This window comes from Sycon ciliatum, chromosome 12 (genome assembly GCF_964019385.1).
Source record: "Sycon ciliatum chromosome 12, ocSycCili1.1, whole genome shotgun sequence".
NCBI classification, from domain to species: Eukaryota; Metazoa; Porifera; class Calcarea; order Leucosolenida; family Sycettidae; genus Sycon; species Sycon ciliatum.
Window position 1 is genome coordinate 3,730,697 of NC_088654.1, and position 11,690 is coordinate 3,742,386.

Sequence of the window (11,690 nt, forward strand, 5' to 3'; positions counted from 1 at the left end):
GTGTGTGTGTGTGTGTGTGTGTGTGTGTAGTGGTATGTGCAGTCGATTTCCAATCGAGAGGTTGCGGGTTCAATTCCCGACGATTATGGTCGCACACGTCTTTCTTCTCTTTCTCGGTCTCTTCCTGACTTTTCTTTCATTCTCCTGGGTGGTTACCAACAGCCAGTGTATGCCGGAGTATGTGGTGTGGTGTGTGTGTGTAGAAAAAAAAGAAAACAGAAAATGGAAAAATGAAAAATAGGGATTCACTGGCCAGAAAAAGTCACTTCAATCAGCTGTGTGGTGGATACCAGGCTAAAAATAGTGGCGGTCAATTCATCAGCCTTGCAAGCTGTTGAATGGTGTAATCCCAGCACAAGTTGCTATGTCTAACATAGCTGTTCGCTATCATCGCTTCCGCGATGGGCAGGTCTGAGGTCTGAGGTGTGTGTGTGTCTTCAACCTTGCAAGCTGTTGAATGGTGCAATCCCAGCACAAGTTGCGATGGCTTATGCTGTAGCATCGCTATCATCTCCTCCGGCGATGGGCGTCAAATGGACACAATGGTGTGTGTGTGTGTGTGTGTGTGTGTGTGTTTGTGTGTCAACGACAGGCATACCTGACCGTACCTTACAATGTAGAATGGCATGGATTGTGGACTCATCGAGTACTATTGGTCCCCTGTGAAACTAGAGTTACTCGGACAGGAAGTGCATAATGATGAGAATCTCATGCTTCCTTGGTACGGGTTACGTTCAGGCGGTAAAGGGGTAAAATGGGCACACCTAAACAGGTGAAAACAATTACTGAGTACACATCCATTGAACATGTGCATAAGTCATGTACACGTGTTCGTGTACGCTCAGTCACAATCAGTCCTTTGTCTGGATCGCGGCTCCAATCTTGTGCAGCTCTGGTCCAGTGCAACTACAACTTAATTAAGTACTCACTCAAACTGCGTTTGTCACACAGTCTGCACATGTGTTGAGTGTTTTGACTCGAGAAGAGAGTGCATGCTGTGTGTGTGTGTGTGTGCACAATGCAAGTAACTAAGTTGCTACGTCTGCTGATCTGGTTTACCTCAACTCCGGTTTCTCCACGGCTACTACATCCTCACTCACTCACTGAGGCTGAGTACATAGTACATATACATGTTGTAAAACCTGTCAAGGCGACCACTCGGATCAGGCGACTGCCTGTCCTAGAAGACCACTGAAACCAGGACCAAGTGATGCTATTTCCAGTCAAATGACCCTGGATAGGGAAACCACCTGGTAACAGAGACCACGTTTTGAAGGTCCCATGAGCAGTCGTCTTAGACAGGCTCCACTGAAGTAAGTAAGTTATAAACGTTGTTTTGCTCGCCTGGAGTACTACACTTTCCCCCACTTCAAGTACTACTACAGCACTAGCATTGTTACCCACTCGTCAGCTGCTCGAGCCCAGATATGATTATGGCCTATTAGGGCACTTGAGAAAACAACATTTCGGCGATGGTTGTCAGTGTCAGAGCGTTGGTAGTATAGTGGTGGTAGTGATGGTAGTGGTGGTTCAACTGGGACCATTTAGGCTTAGGAAGTTAGGCGTCGGACACGCATTCCAGCCCGACAAGTACATGACATTGTACTGTGCTAAATCCGTATGCCGTCTATAAGTATGCACGCAAGATTCTGACATGGTGAGGCTAGCATGGTCTTGTGAAACAATACCCACCACGTTACGGATACTGTGCAACAGGTAAGCAGCGCAGTACTACAGTATTTCAAAGTAGTTTGCTGAATATTATCATCAGTCACCACCACCTCTACACAAAGGTCGTTGACGCTGCAAATTTAAGTTTACTGAATTTGAATTTGTTTGATGATATGTGCAATTCATTATTCGGCGTCGGTATTGTACATGTACATGTACTTCTGCTCTGCGACTACAGTGTTGCTATGGATTTAGTCGTATGCATACAGCCATATGCAGTCATGAACAATGTCATGCACATGTCCATGCACATGCAGTTACTCTAGCGAAGCACAGTGTCGGGCAATGCTGCACACAACTTGCGAATATGAGTTCTGTAAAAGCCATTATTCTAACGCGGCGCATATTATAACGATTTCCCAAAATTGACTAGTTTACGTGTAACAAAGGTAGCGATTTTCACTCATTCTCAACGCTCAATAGGACAGTACATGTATATGCATCGATTTCTGTATAACGATTTCTATTTTAAAGACAGATTTCTCCTCGTTAACTCGTTAGAGTTAGCACTTCGTTATACATGTATATATGGCTTTTACAGTACTGGAGCTTTAGGCCCAAGTCCTATCCGTACCGTGCAGGGATCTGCCGACTCGATTACAACGCTTACCAGAATGTTATAGCCATGCTGTCTCTGAAAGGATGAAGAATTCCTCGCGCTACAGGACAATGAAGCAGCCCGCGATACAAGTCTGCACTACCGCCAAGTGCCACTTAGCTTATTGATCACTCCGGTAAACAATGGTGGCGCGCTGTGTTTGTTTTCGACCATCACGTGAAAGTGGCAAGTGAAGTGATTGCAAGTCACCTAGCACTGTTTACTTTCGTCGATGTGTGTGCGTGTGTGTTTCCGCATATGCGAGCGTGCGTGGGTGCGTGCGAAACGAAGCCGAAGACGAACACAACTTACTTTTAGAGTATAGCCACTGATTAAGTTAAGTTTGAGTGCGTTCAGTCTACATCATGTCAGTAAAATACACGTACTGATGGACATTCCCATGTTACGGCCTACAGCCTAGTACAGGGCAGTCTACCCTGGGCTCGAAGAATAGAAACGTAGATTTACACGCTTCACATCTGCTCAAGTGTTTCCAGTGGGCAGCCATGGAAACCAATTGTCCGAATCACGCCGTCAGTTCCACTGGCTTGCTAGAGAGGCAAATGTATTGAATGGGGCGTACATGTACAAGTCGTGTACATGTACATGTGCATGTATGAGTAAGAAAAACAGCAATCTTATTCGACTGTAGGCTGTACGCAGGATTCAAGTTAGATGTTTAGGGTACAGAATATCCAGTCATGTACATGTACATGTAGATTGCTAGAAGCTACAGTCATGTATGCGAGCTATGCAAGTGGTGCTACTCAGCTCGAAATACAATCATGTACATGTACATGTACAATGTAGCTTCCTAAAGCACTTGGAGAGAAGGTAAAAGTGCAAACATACTTGATAACCCTAGCAACAAAGTAAAGACAAAAATAATATACAGAACATATACATGCCTCAAATACTCTGCATGTACAGTACACGTACAGTATACATGTATTATGCAGAACACTTGACTCTTGAGGCTGCCCTGGTGCCATTCAAGCTACATGTACTGATGTAGGTAGAAGTGAGACGAAGCTGCCGCAGATGTACTGCTACATACATGTACATGGTAAAACGTACATGTACATGTATACATACATATGTATATGGATATCATGGCAAGTATACATGACTTCGAGCAGTGTTGTTGCATTTGTGTTCTGTTTTATAATATTGCATTTGCAGAATTACCAAGACTCAAGAGGCCCGAGACCTTTGGATCCCCTACTCAGCGGCATACCTGTACATGTACAGTACATGACGTGTTGTTAGAATGTGTTTGAGAACAGTGTTACTGTACTGGACAGCGGGAAGTAGTTCTTGATTGGTCCCGTAGCATCATGGCCATTCATACTACTTTTTGTGTGATATGGTGAGTATAAACAACTTCCATGGCAGTAAACATGACATGTGTTGGTGGCCAAAGGGGTGAGGTGATAACCTGACCAACCGGACCGGTTCCAGCGGGCCCAGACAACCATCACTTCCGTTTGGGAGAGCGTCGGCCAAGACGGATCTCCTTCTGGCTGCAGATCAGTCCGCTCTCTTACATTTCATAGTTCTCATTCTTGCTATCCCTGCATTAGTACCGCATCATTAGTTCTGGATTAACGTCCGTAGTTCTCATTCTTGCTTTCTTTGGGTAGTAATAGCTATAGTGCATCATTATCTATGGGTTACCATGGCTACAGCAGTGTTTGGCGTGAAGGCAATCACCGATGTGAGGAATGGATGGGCCAAAGTTTCCAGAGACTTTTTGCTCTCTCAGTTTCAGTTAATTTCCGGAAGCTGACTCACTCCCACGCGTACGAATTTAGCCTCCCGCATTTGCGTAGGAACCTGTTACTGTCGTGCACAGTCGAACTACATGTAGATCCAGACTGTCGGATGACGGGCAGGAATGATGATGATGATGGTGCTCCCCCGAAAGGGTGAGGTCACCCCATGTACATGTCGTTTGATGTGAGGACCATGGCTGATTGCCACTAGGCGTGGACACGAAGTATTCGTGTTCATCATGGTTTAGCCTAGAGGCCCTAGACACACTGCCCCAGATCTCCCGCACCTTGCCTTGTACACGTGCACGTAAGAGTATCAGCAATGTTCGCGGCTCTGGCCACTGCTAGGCCCACGAATGTTTACCTTCGGACAGTATTGCAGGACTGTCTAATTCGTCATGAGGGGTGAGACATGGAGAAGTTGTCATACAGGGGTGTTAATCCGCATATTCTACTCGATTCTACTGGCTGACAGCGGCTTGCACTCCACGAGACTCTCAGCGAGCTAGTCGTGGTCGGGCGGAAAGTGTATAGTAAGTGCAGGCGTACACCGCTATAAATTGACCTGCTGTTTCTCGGAAACTTGGAGTAACAGCTGGCTACGGAGGAAACCATTGGGAGAATTCGGCGCCTGCGGAGGCGAAACCTGGATACAGCAGGTGAGAACGTGAAATGAATATGCCTACTTTGCACAACATGCTAGTTAAGAACAGGAATTGAGTTAGGATCCAAATACTGAGCTATTTGGTACGCATGTCAGGGATTGCCAGTAGTAAACTTTACATGTAGGCGTATTATCAAACACTGAAATGTGCTTAACGCACACAGTGCTGTGTACTGCACTCGGTTGAAACCGTGAAACGGAGAGTTACAGCAGAAACGCTTTTGATCCCTCTCAAGTGTGTGTACTAGGCTGTGCACCTTGGTGTATTGAGCACTGTCACGAGCAAGCACAACTCCCTCCGAGTCGTGCTGTATAGTGAGCATGTACATGTATACTCTAGTGAAGGAAGAGCGAACCGCACAACCGCAAAGCATCAGAGAGCAAATGCATTTTTTCATATCTCTGAGCTTCCAGTTGCTAAATAGAAAGCTTTGCTGAAGACAACGTTTAGGGTCTATCTGTAGCTTTCCCTTTATGATCATACTACAGTATCTGTACAGAGAGAGAGAGAGAGAGAGAGAGAGAGAGAGAGAGAGAGAGAGAGAGAGAGAGAGAGAGAGAGAGAGAGAGAGAGAGAGAGAGAGAGAGAGAGAGAGAGAGAGAGAGAGAGAGAGAGAGAGAGAGAGAGAGAGAGAGAGAGAGAGAGAGAGAGAGAGAGAGAGAGAGAGAGAGAGAGAGAGAGAGAGAGAGAGAGAAAAGAGAGCGAGAGAGAGAGAGAGAGAGAGAGAGTGTGTGTGTGTGTGTGTGTGTGTGTGTGTGTGTGTGTGTGTGTGTGTGTATGTGTTTAGTACTCAAGTATCAGGCCAGTGTTACTGCACGCTCCTTATCAGATCCACTTACATTACAAGGCCTTTTTGTGCCGGACGACACGCCATCATTGAACATGATTGTCCCGGTATAATACGCGTGTGTATTTTGTTGTTGTTGCATATTACGTTGAGCAGTGGGTTAGGGCGAACGAACGGCGAGCCCTTCATGCGAGCTGCGCCCCGGCCCTGAACCTGTGCGGCATATTAGCCTGATTGTACTGTTCACATTATTCACATAAACTTTTGTCAGGGAACTATTCTGCTTCTGCTGCTGCGAGATTGACATCAATCCATTTGCTTTGTGCCACATGTCGCACTGTCTGATCCTTCAGTATGTGAGTAATATATACATGTAATTACCGGAAAACGACAGCTCCTAACAGTTGAACATCATAGTTGTACATTTGGAATTACAAATGTTATTATTTACATTAGTCTGTATTTACAGCCATTTATCTCCTTTCTTCCTGTTGTATAATCACTGTCTGGCGTGTATTTACCGCCATATTGCCAGGTTCTAGGTGCGTGTTAACCACCATATTTATGAATAAAATACTCAGTTGAACAGTTTAGAACAGAAACTCACAAATTCATCTTTCAAGTACATGTAAGTGCGTGAGCAGGACATTGAAGGGTCATATCCGGCTCAGTATTTCATGGTCGAATAAGCGCCCGTATCTGGGCGCTTTTACGCTTTAGGAGCTGCATCTGCGCCTTAGATCTTTGCAGAGTGGTGGCGTTCCTACAGATGCTGAAATTTCGGTCTAAATGAATCTCAAGCGAACCTTGACAAAAATGTGTTGATGGTCAGCGACTCACTGTTCCCGTTGTTCTCTGTGTACTGCGTTCTCCTCTTTCTTTCGTCTCCGAAACGTAGAGTCTTGGCCTGGAATGTAGAATGGTGGCGTCGGTCGCTAGTGACTTCATTCTCTATAGCATGGTTATCGGCTTCTGGCAGTGTCAGCAATGCCGTCTGGCCTTTCCCACGAGCATCGCAGCCAAGACTAACCTCACACAGCACGTAGGCCCTGTATGTTGCATCACCACACAGTCGCAGCCGTCAGCAACTACAACATCGACCACCAGCGCCACCAGCAGCAACCCCACCGCGACAGGAACTCGCACAGGAATGGAAGAGGCATCACGGAATGCCAGCGACAGGACGTATGTCTACGCACCAACCGTGGATTCAACTCGAGGTGAGAACTACTACAGCGGTTTGAAATCATAATCGGTGAGAAATCATAATCACATGCTAAGGGTAGGCCTACAGTGTACCTGATTTTATCATAAAAATTGATTGGATATATGTACATGTACTGATGCAGACCTACAATCTAAGCTCAGAGAGTTACATGTCAGCACACGACGCACAGAAACCATAATTATAATTTTTTCGACTAGGCCTTTCATTCCATTACTCTTCAGGTCGAATACAATGGTGATTAACAAGGTAGTAAGCAAGTCCTTATAACCGGTGGAATGAAAGGCCTAGTCGAAAACAATTATTTGGCTTCTGTGCTTCGTGTGCTGATTTGCTTTTCTCCAACCAAAAATCTACTCAGAGCTTTAAATGAAAATACATGTACATGTAGATCTTTCTGAGTCTGTTACATGTACATGTCCATGTGTACATGTATGTAGATTTGTCCATGTGTACATGTACATGTAGGTCGCACTACGGCGAGATTTGCTGGATGCCACTCGAGAGAGCCTTGGCCAACGGAAACGCATTGCTCGTGGTGTCAGCAAAAATTAGTCAAATCGCGAGTTTAGAGTTTTGGGACAATACGATTGGTGCATTGTAATCGCGATCAAGACGAATACGTGTTCTGAGACCATTGCTTTCTTGTATGAAGAAAATACAGGCTAGAGCGCCTTGACACAACTAACAACACACAAGACTGTATGTTATCCGCCCCAGTCACGCGCTGGTGATCGCTATCCACAATCACAACTTTGGAAACACAACGGGTAATCAGTTAGCCATCCTGAGTGAATGGTATGGAAGGGCGCAGAACAACGGGTAACCGTATCTAGTTGCCAGATTGCAATTCATCTGCATGTACATGTACTAGTAGTACTAGTACTAGTACTAGTACTACTAGTACTAGTACTAGTACTACTAGTACTAGTAGAATGCAAGTACAGTCAACTTCGCTTATAACGACACCCGGCGGGGCATCAGAAAAGTGTCCTTATTCGTGAAGTTTCGTTATACCCGAAGTCTCATTATGTGTTACAGTTGGACTTTGCTCTGGGCATGAAAATTCTGTCGTTATTCGCGAATTGTCGCTATATCCGCAGTCGCTATTCGCGAAGTTGACTGTAAAGCAAAGTTTGCACATCCGCTTCACCATGGTCACCACCGGCTTAGAGTAACTCAACCAGCAGAGCTTTATAGACTTTCTAGAGAGGTAGTTTCGCTCGTGCCAGGCCACCAGCATGCCTGAGTATTCCAAGGTGGCCGATGCAGCGCCATAAACTGCGAGGGTGAGATGGTACATGCACATGCACATGTAAGTGTAAGTCTCACGTTCAATGTCACGTTCAATGTGACGTTCAATGTCACTACAGGGAGTGAGGCCGGGGGTAAGTTGGGTAACATTACTGTTATCATTCGTTTCACAAAAACAGAGAGGTTCCAAGCTGATATCAGTCGTTTTATGTACATGTACATGCAATTTTGTTGATGCTTCCCAAATGTGATATTTTGCCCGTAAAAGGTAAAGAGGCTCAAGCTGTTTAGCAAAAAAAAGAAAAGTTGGGTAACGTTACCCAACTTTTCTTTTTTCATAACGAACATGTACATGTAGATCTACATGAATGTGGACATTTTTTATTGCAAACTGTGTTTACTTGGTATGACTGTGATGTTCAGCCGGTTCTACTGACAATACCCAGTTCGCGTTCGTACGTGCACGTGACGGTCAGGACGTGTTCACATGGCGACTAACTTCACCACCGGCAAGCATTGCTATTCGCAGTCGCCTGCTCAGAATGCGGGTAAGATCTGAATAATTAGAATTCGTTTCCGTCTTCTTTTTTTGTGCCCTGTACATCTATCTATTTTCCTCTTTCTTTTTCTCATATTATCAATATCTTCATCATTTTGCGAGAACTGTAGCAATACGCCCAGTGAGAAGGAAACTTTTGCCTGTGCCTATAGTGAAGTAGAAAGCAGCTAAACAAAAAAACAAGGCAACATCTACATAATTTTTGGATTTAGCGTACATGTACATGTGCAGCAGAGGGCAACGAAATCAGCCCCCCACCCCCCCCCACCGTCGCGTTGAAATGACAAAATCTAACAAGCGCTCAATATGCACATGTACATGTACATGATTGTACAATGTACGTGTACGTGTAGGCTTGGCGGATAATTCTGGAACAATTGACAGATTGTGCTCCTAAATGTTAAACGTGAGAACAGCGTGAAGAGCTATTGTATGCGCTCATTAGTGGAAGAACACACCGCACAGGCGATGCAAATCTTACGCGGAATGACCCTACAACTGATTGCAATAAAGCGAGAATAATTATGCCACTAGAAGTCATGTACATGTATGTTGTTCGTAGTGATATAAAATTAATTAAGATAGTGCAATGTCCCTCGTGTGCAGGCGAGGCGATACTCACAGCCGAGATTCGCCGACGCGACAGGCTCGGTTGCGGTTCATGGAGTAAAATGTCAAGTGGTGCTGCCAACTGAATATCATGCTCTCATCGCCCACACGCACAGGCCATCGTTAGAATATTATTAATTATTATTCCCAGCGCAGCATTGAAACTACTTGGAAAGCTTTCGGGGTCCAGCATTTTTGAAGTCGCACACTTGCGCTGAAAAGGACAGTAGAATGTGGCCGGTGCATATGCCTGCAATGTGTGATGCTGGTACAGATGGCAGGAAGTGGCTCGACACGAGTAGATTGAAAGTCTACTCTCTTTCCTACTTTCATTAAAGCCACCCTCTCCAGACCCCCATTGAAATCTGTTCCCCTCACCAAGCGTGATTGGTGTGCATATTGGTCCCCTACTCCTTCTCGCTGATTGTCTTTCTCAATACAATTGTATAAAAAAAATAAAAAATAAATTCGACGGGGTTCGCGCACCGGGCAGGTCAAGAACAAGGAGTCGTACAACTCCCTGGTCAAGAACCACCTTTCCGCTTCCGTGGGACGCCACCACCCCATGATCAGGCGTCAGATGCGGCTCCTAAACGGTGGTAACCATGGTAACGCGGACGTGCGATCTTTACTTGTTTTTTTCTCTTTCTCTTGTCACAGTAGTGTCGGTGTTCGTGGGGATGGCGATGTGCACATACATATACATGTACATTTTTTTAAAGTCTCAAAACGGGTTTATTCAAACAATACGACATGGAAAGAAGGAAGAACACCAAAGATACAAGGGATGAAACTAGGCAATGAAATCTAAATGCTGAAAATTTGAAATAGTCTAATCCAAAGAAACTTTAGGCCGATGTATCAAGGTATACATGTACATCTATATCTTACAATACTACCCTGATGTATGGTGTGTGTTCCGCAGCCGTACGACCCGGATCGACACGGAAGCAAGTTTCGAATTTACAGCACTGGCGACATCATGCAAACATCGCCACTGCTCAACTTCCCGCAGACCGACCAAGAGTACTATATCGAGACGGATCGCCAGCGGAAGTTCCTCTGCATTGACGGACTCTCCAGGAGCAACGTTGACACGGACCGATGCCACGGTCACCATCTCGTCACTCTGAGGCGATTTGAACCCTGTGACGTCATACCGCGTAATTGCGTCTTCCGATTTGGCGAGCTAGCCACATTAGCACTAACAGTACAGTCTGCTTACTAGGCACTTGCGTACATACATGTATAATGTGCACATAGTTCACATTTTACTACTAGTACTTGGAACATCTGACATCAATTTCGAGATGTGACTGGTGATTGCAGCATCAAAGCTTCACTGATGTTGTGTCTACTCAATTCTCAATTCTGTGCCAAGTATCACTCGTGGTCTCGTCCATTTAGTATGATTAACATGACATGCACAATGATTAGTCTCAGGTTTTACATGTAGTATCTGTCGTCTGATGATTGCATTGGTACAAATTCGATTGCATATGAATACAGTCACAGGAGCATATTGTGGGAAATAATGGCAAAGTGCTCGATGCACAAAGTCCAGAGGATATCAGAGGAGAAAGAGTAAGAGGCCCAGAGTTGGGATTCGACGTGACTCACAGTGTCATACTGTACTTCTGTGTATACTGAGATGGACGGTAGTCTGTCTAGACGTACAGTGTAGTTTAGTGAGGATTGAATGGCAAGCTGCATATGGTCCGTTCATAATGGGACTCAGACCATGCACTGTCCTAGCCTGATGAAGAAGATTGTTGTACAGTAAATAAAGTCACGAGCCAAGTGCCACTTAAACGACTGGAATTAGAAGACTCAACATGCATACAAGTGTAGTAGATGTTGTAGTGTGTAGTTATAGAGCACACACCAAAACAAAGTGCGTGACTGTCAAAGTACGCGTTTGCTCATCGGAACTCCTCTTCGTACTGCACTCAATCCTATACAAAAGGAAGTGTAAATGTACATGCCGTGGACATTTCTATGTGGCGTGCTCTCTTGTTGGAATGCAATGGGGTTCGGTCCAATTCCCAGTGACTGCACACCTCGTCTTCAAAGACATTCCTCAGGGTAACACACCATCATCTGGGAAAGGTTGTTCCTGCCGTGCTGCTACCCACGGTCAACTGGGAACTTTTGGCCAGGCACAAGGAGTACATGGATGTGACCAAGAGTACATAACCACTCTTGATGCGACTGATGGGGGTTTTCGCCACTTGTGCCAGTGGTTGTGAGGCTTATTCCCCTCCCCCCCCCCCTAAAAACGCTGTATCTCGCTAGGGTTTACAGGGTGTCAGGGGTCGTCGTGAGTTCCCTTCGGGAACGGACACGATACAGTACCCTTACACACCATCACCTACAGTAATCTCTCCTCTCCCAACCCACCATGTTCACAGGCATGATTGCCTTCTCACCGTCCCATAGGTCCGATTCTCACAGAAAGATGAAATACACATCAGATTCTACATATGC

At 45.4% G+C, this 11,690-nt stretch overlaps 1 protein-coding gene across 1 annotated transcript; it reads left to right on the forward strand.

The window, feature by feature from the left end:
- The first annotated feature begins 4,705 nt into the window (after nt 1-4,705).
- Nucleotides 4,706-10,609, forward strand: LOC135828470 (uncharacterized). The gene is made up of 4 exons (XM_065340918.1): nt 4,706-4,763; nt 6,455-6,776; nt 8,459-8,583; nt 10,129-10,609. Exons 2-4 carry the CDS (start codon nt 6,476-6,478, stop codon nt 10,429-10,431), a joined length of 729 nt encoding a protein of 242 aa, XP_065196990.1. The 5' UTR covers nt 4,706-4,763; nt 6,455-6,475; the 3' UTR covers nt 10,432-10,609.
- Nucleotides 10,610-11,690: the final 1,081 nt, after the last annotated feature.

Bases quoted from the DNA above. Each gene is read 5' to 3' on its own strand.
- LOC135828470 (XM_065340918.1), top strand. From the start codon at position 6,476: ATGGTGGCGTCGGTCGCTAGTGACTTCATTCTCTATAGCATGGTTATC. The intron at 6,777-8,458 runs GTGAGAACTACT...TGTGATGTTCAG, and splicing joins AACCGTGGATTCAACTCGAG to CCGGTTCTACTGACAATACC. The intron at 8,584-10,128 runs GTAAGATCTGAA...TGTGTTCCGCAG, and splicing joins GTCGCCTGCTCAGAATGCGG to CCGTACGACCCGGATCGACA.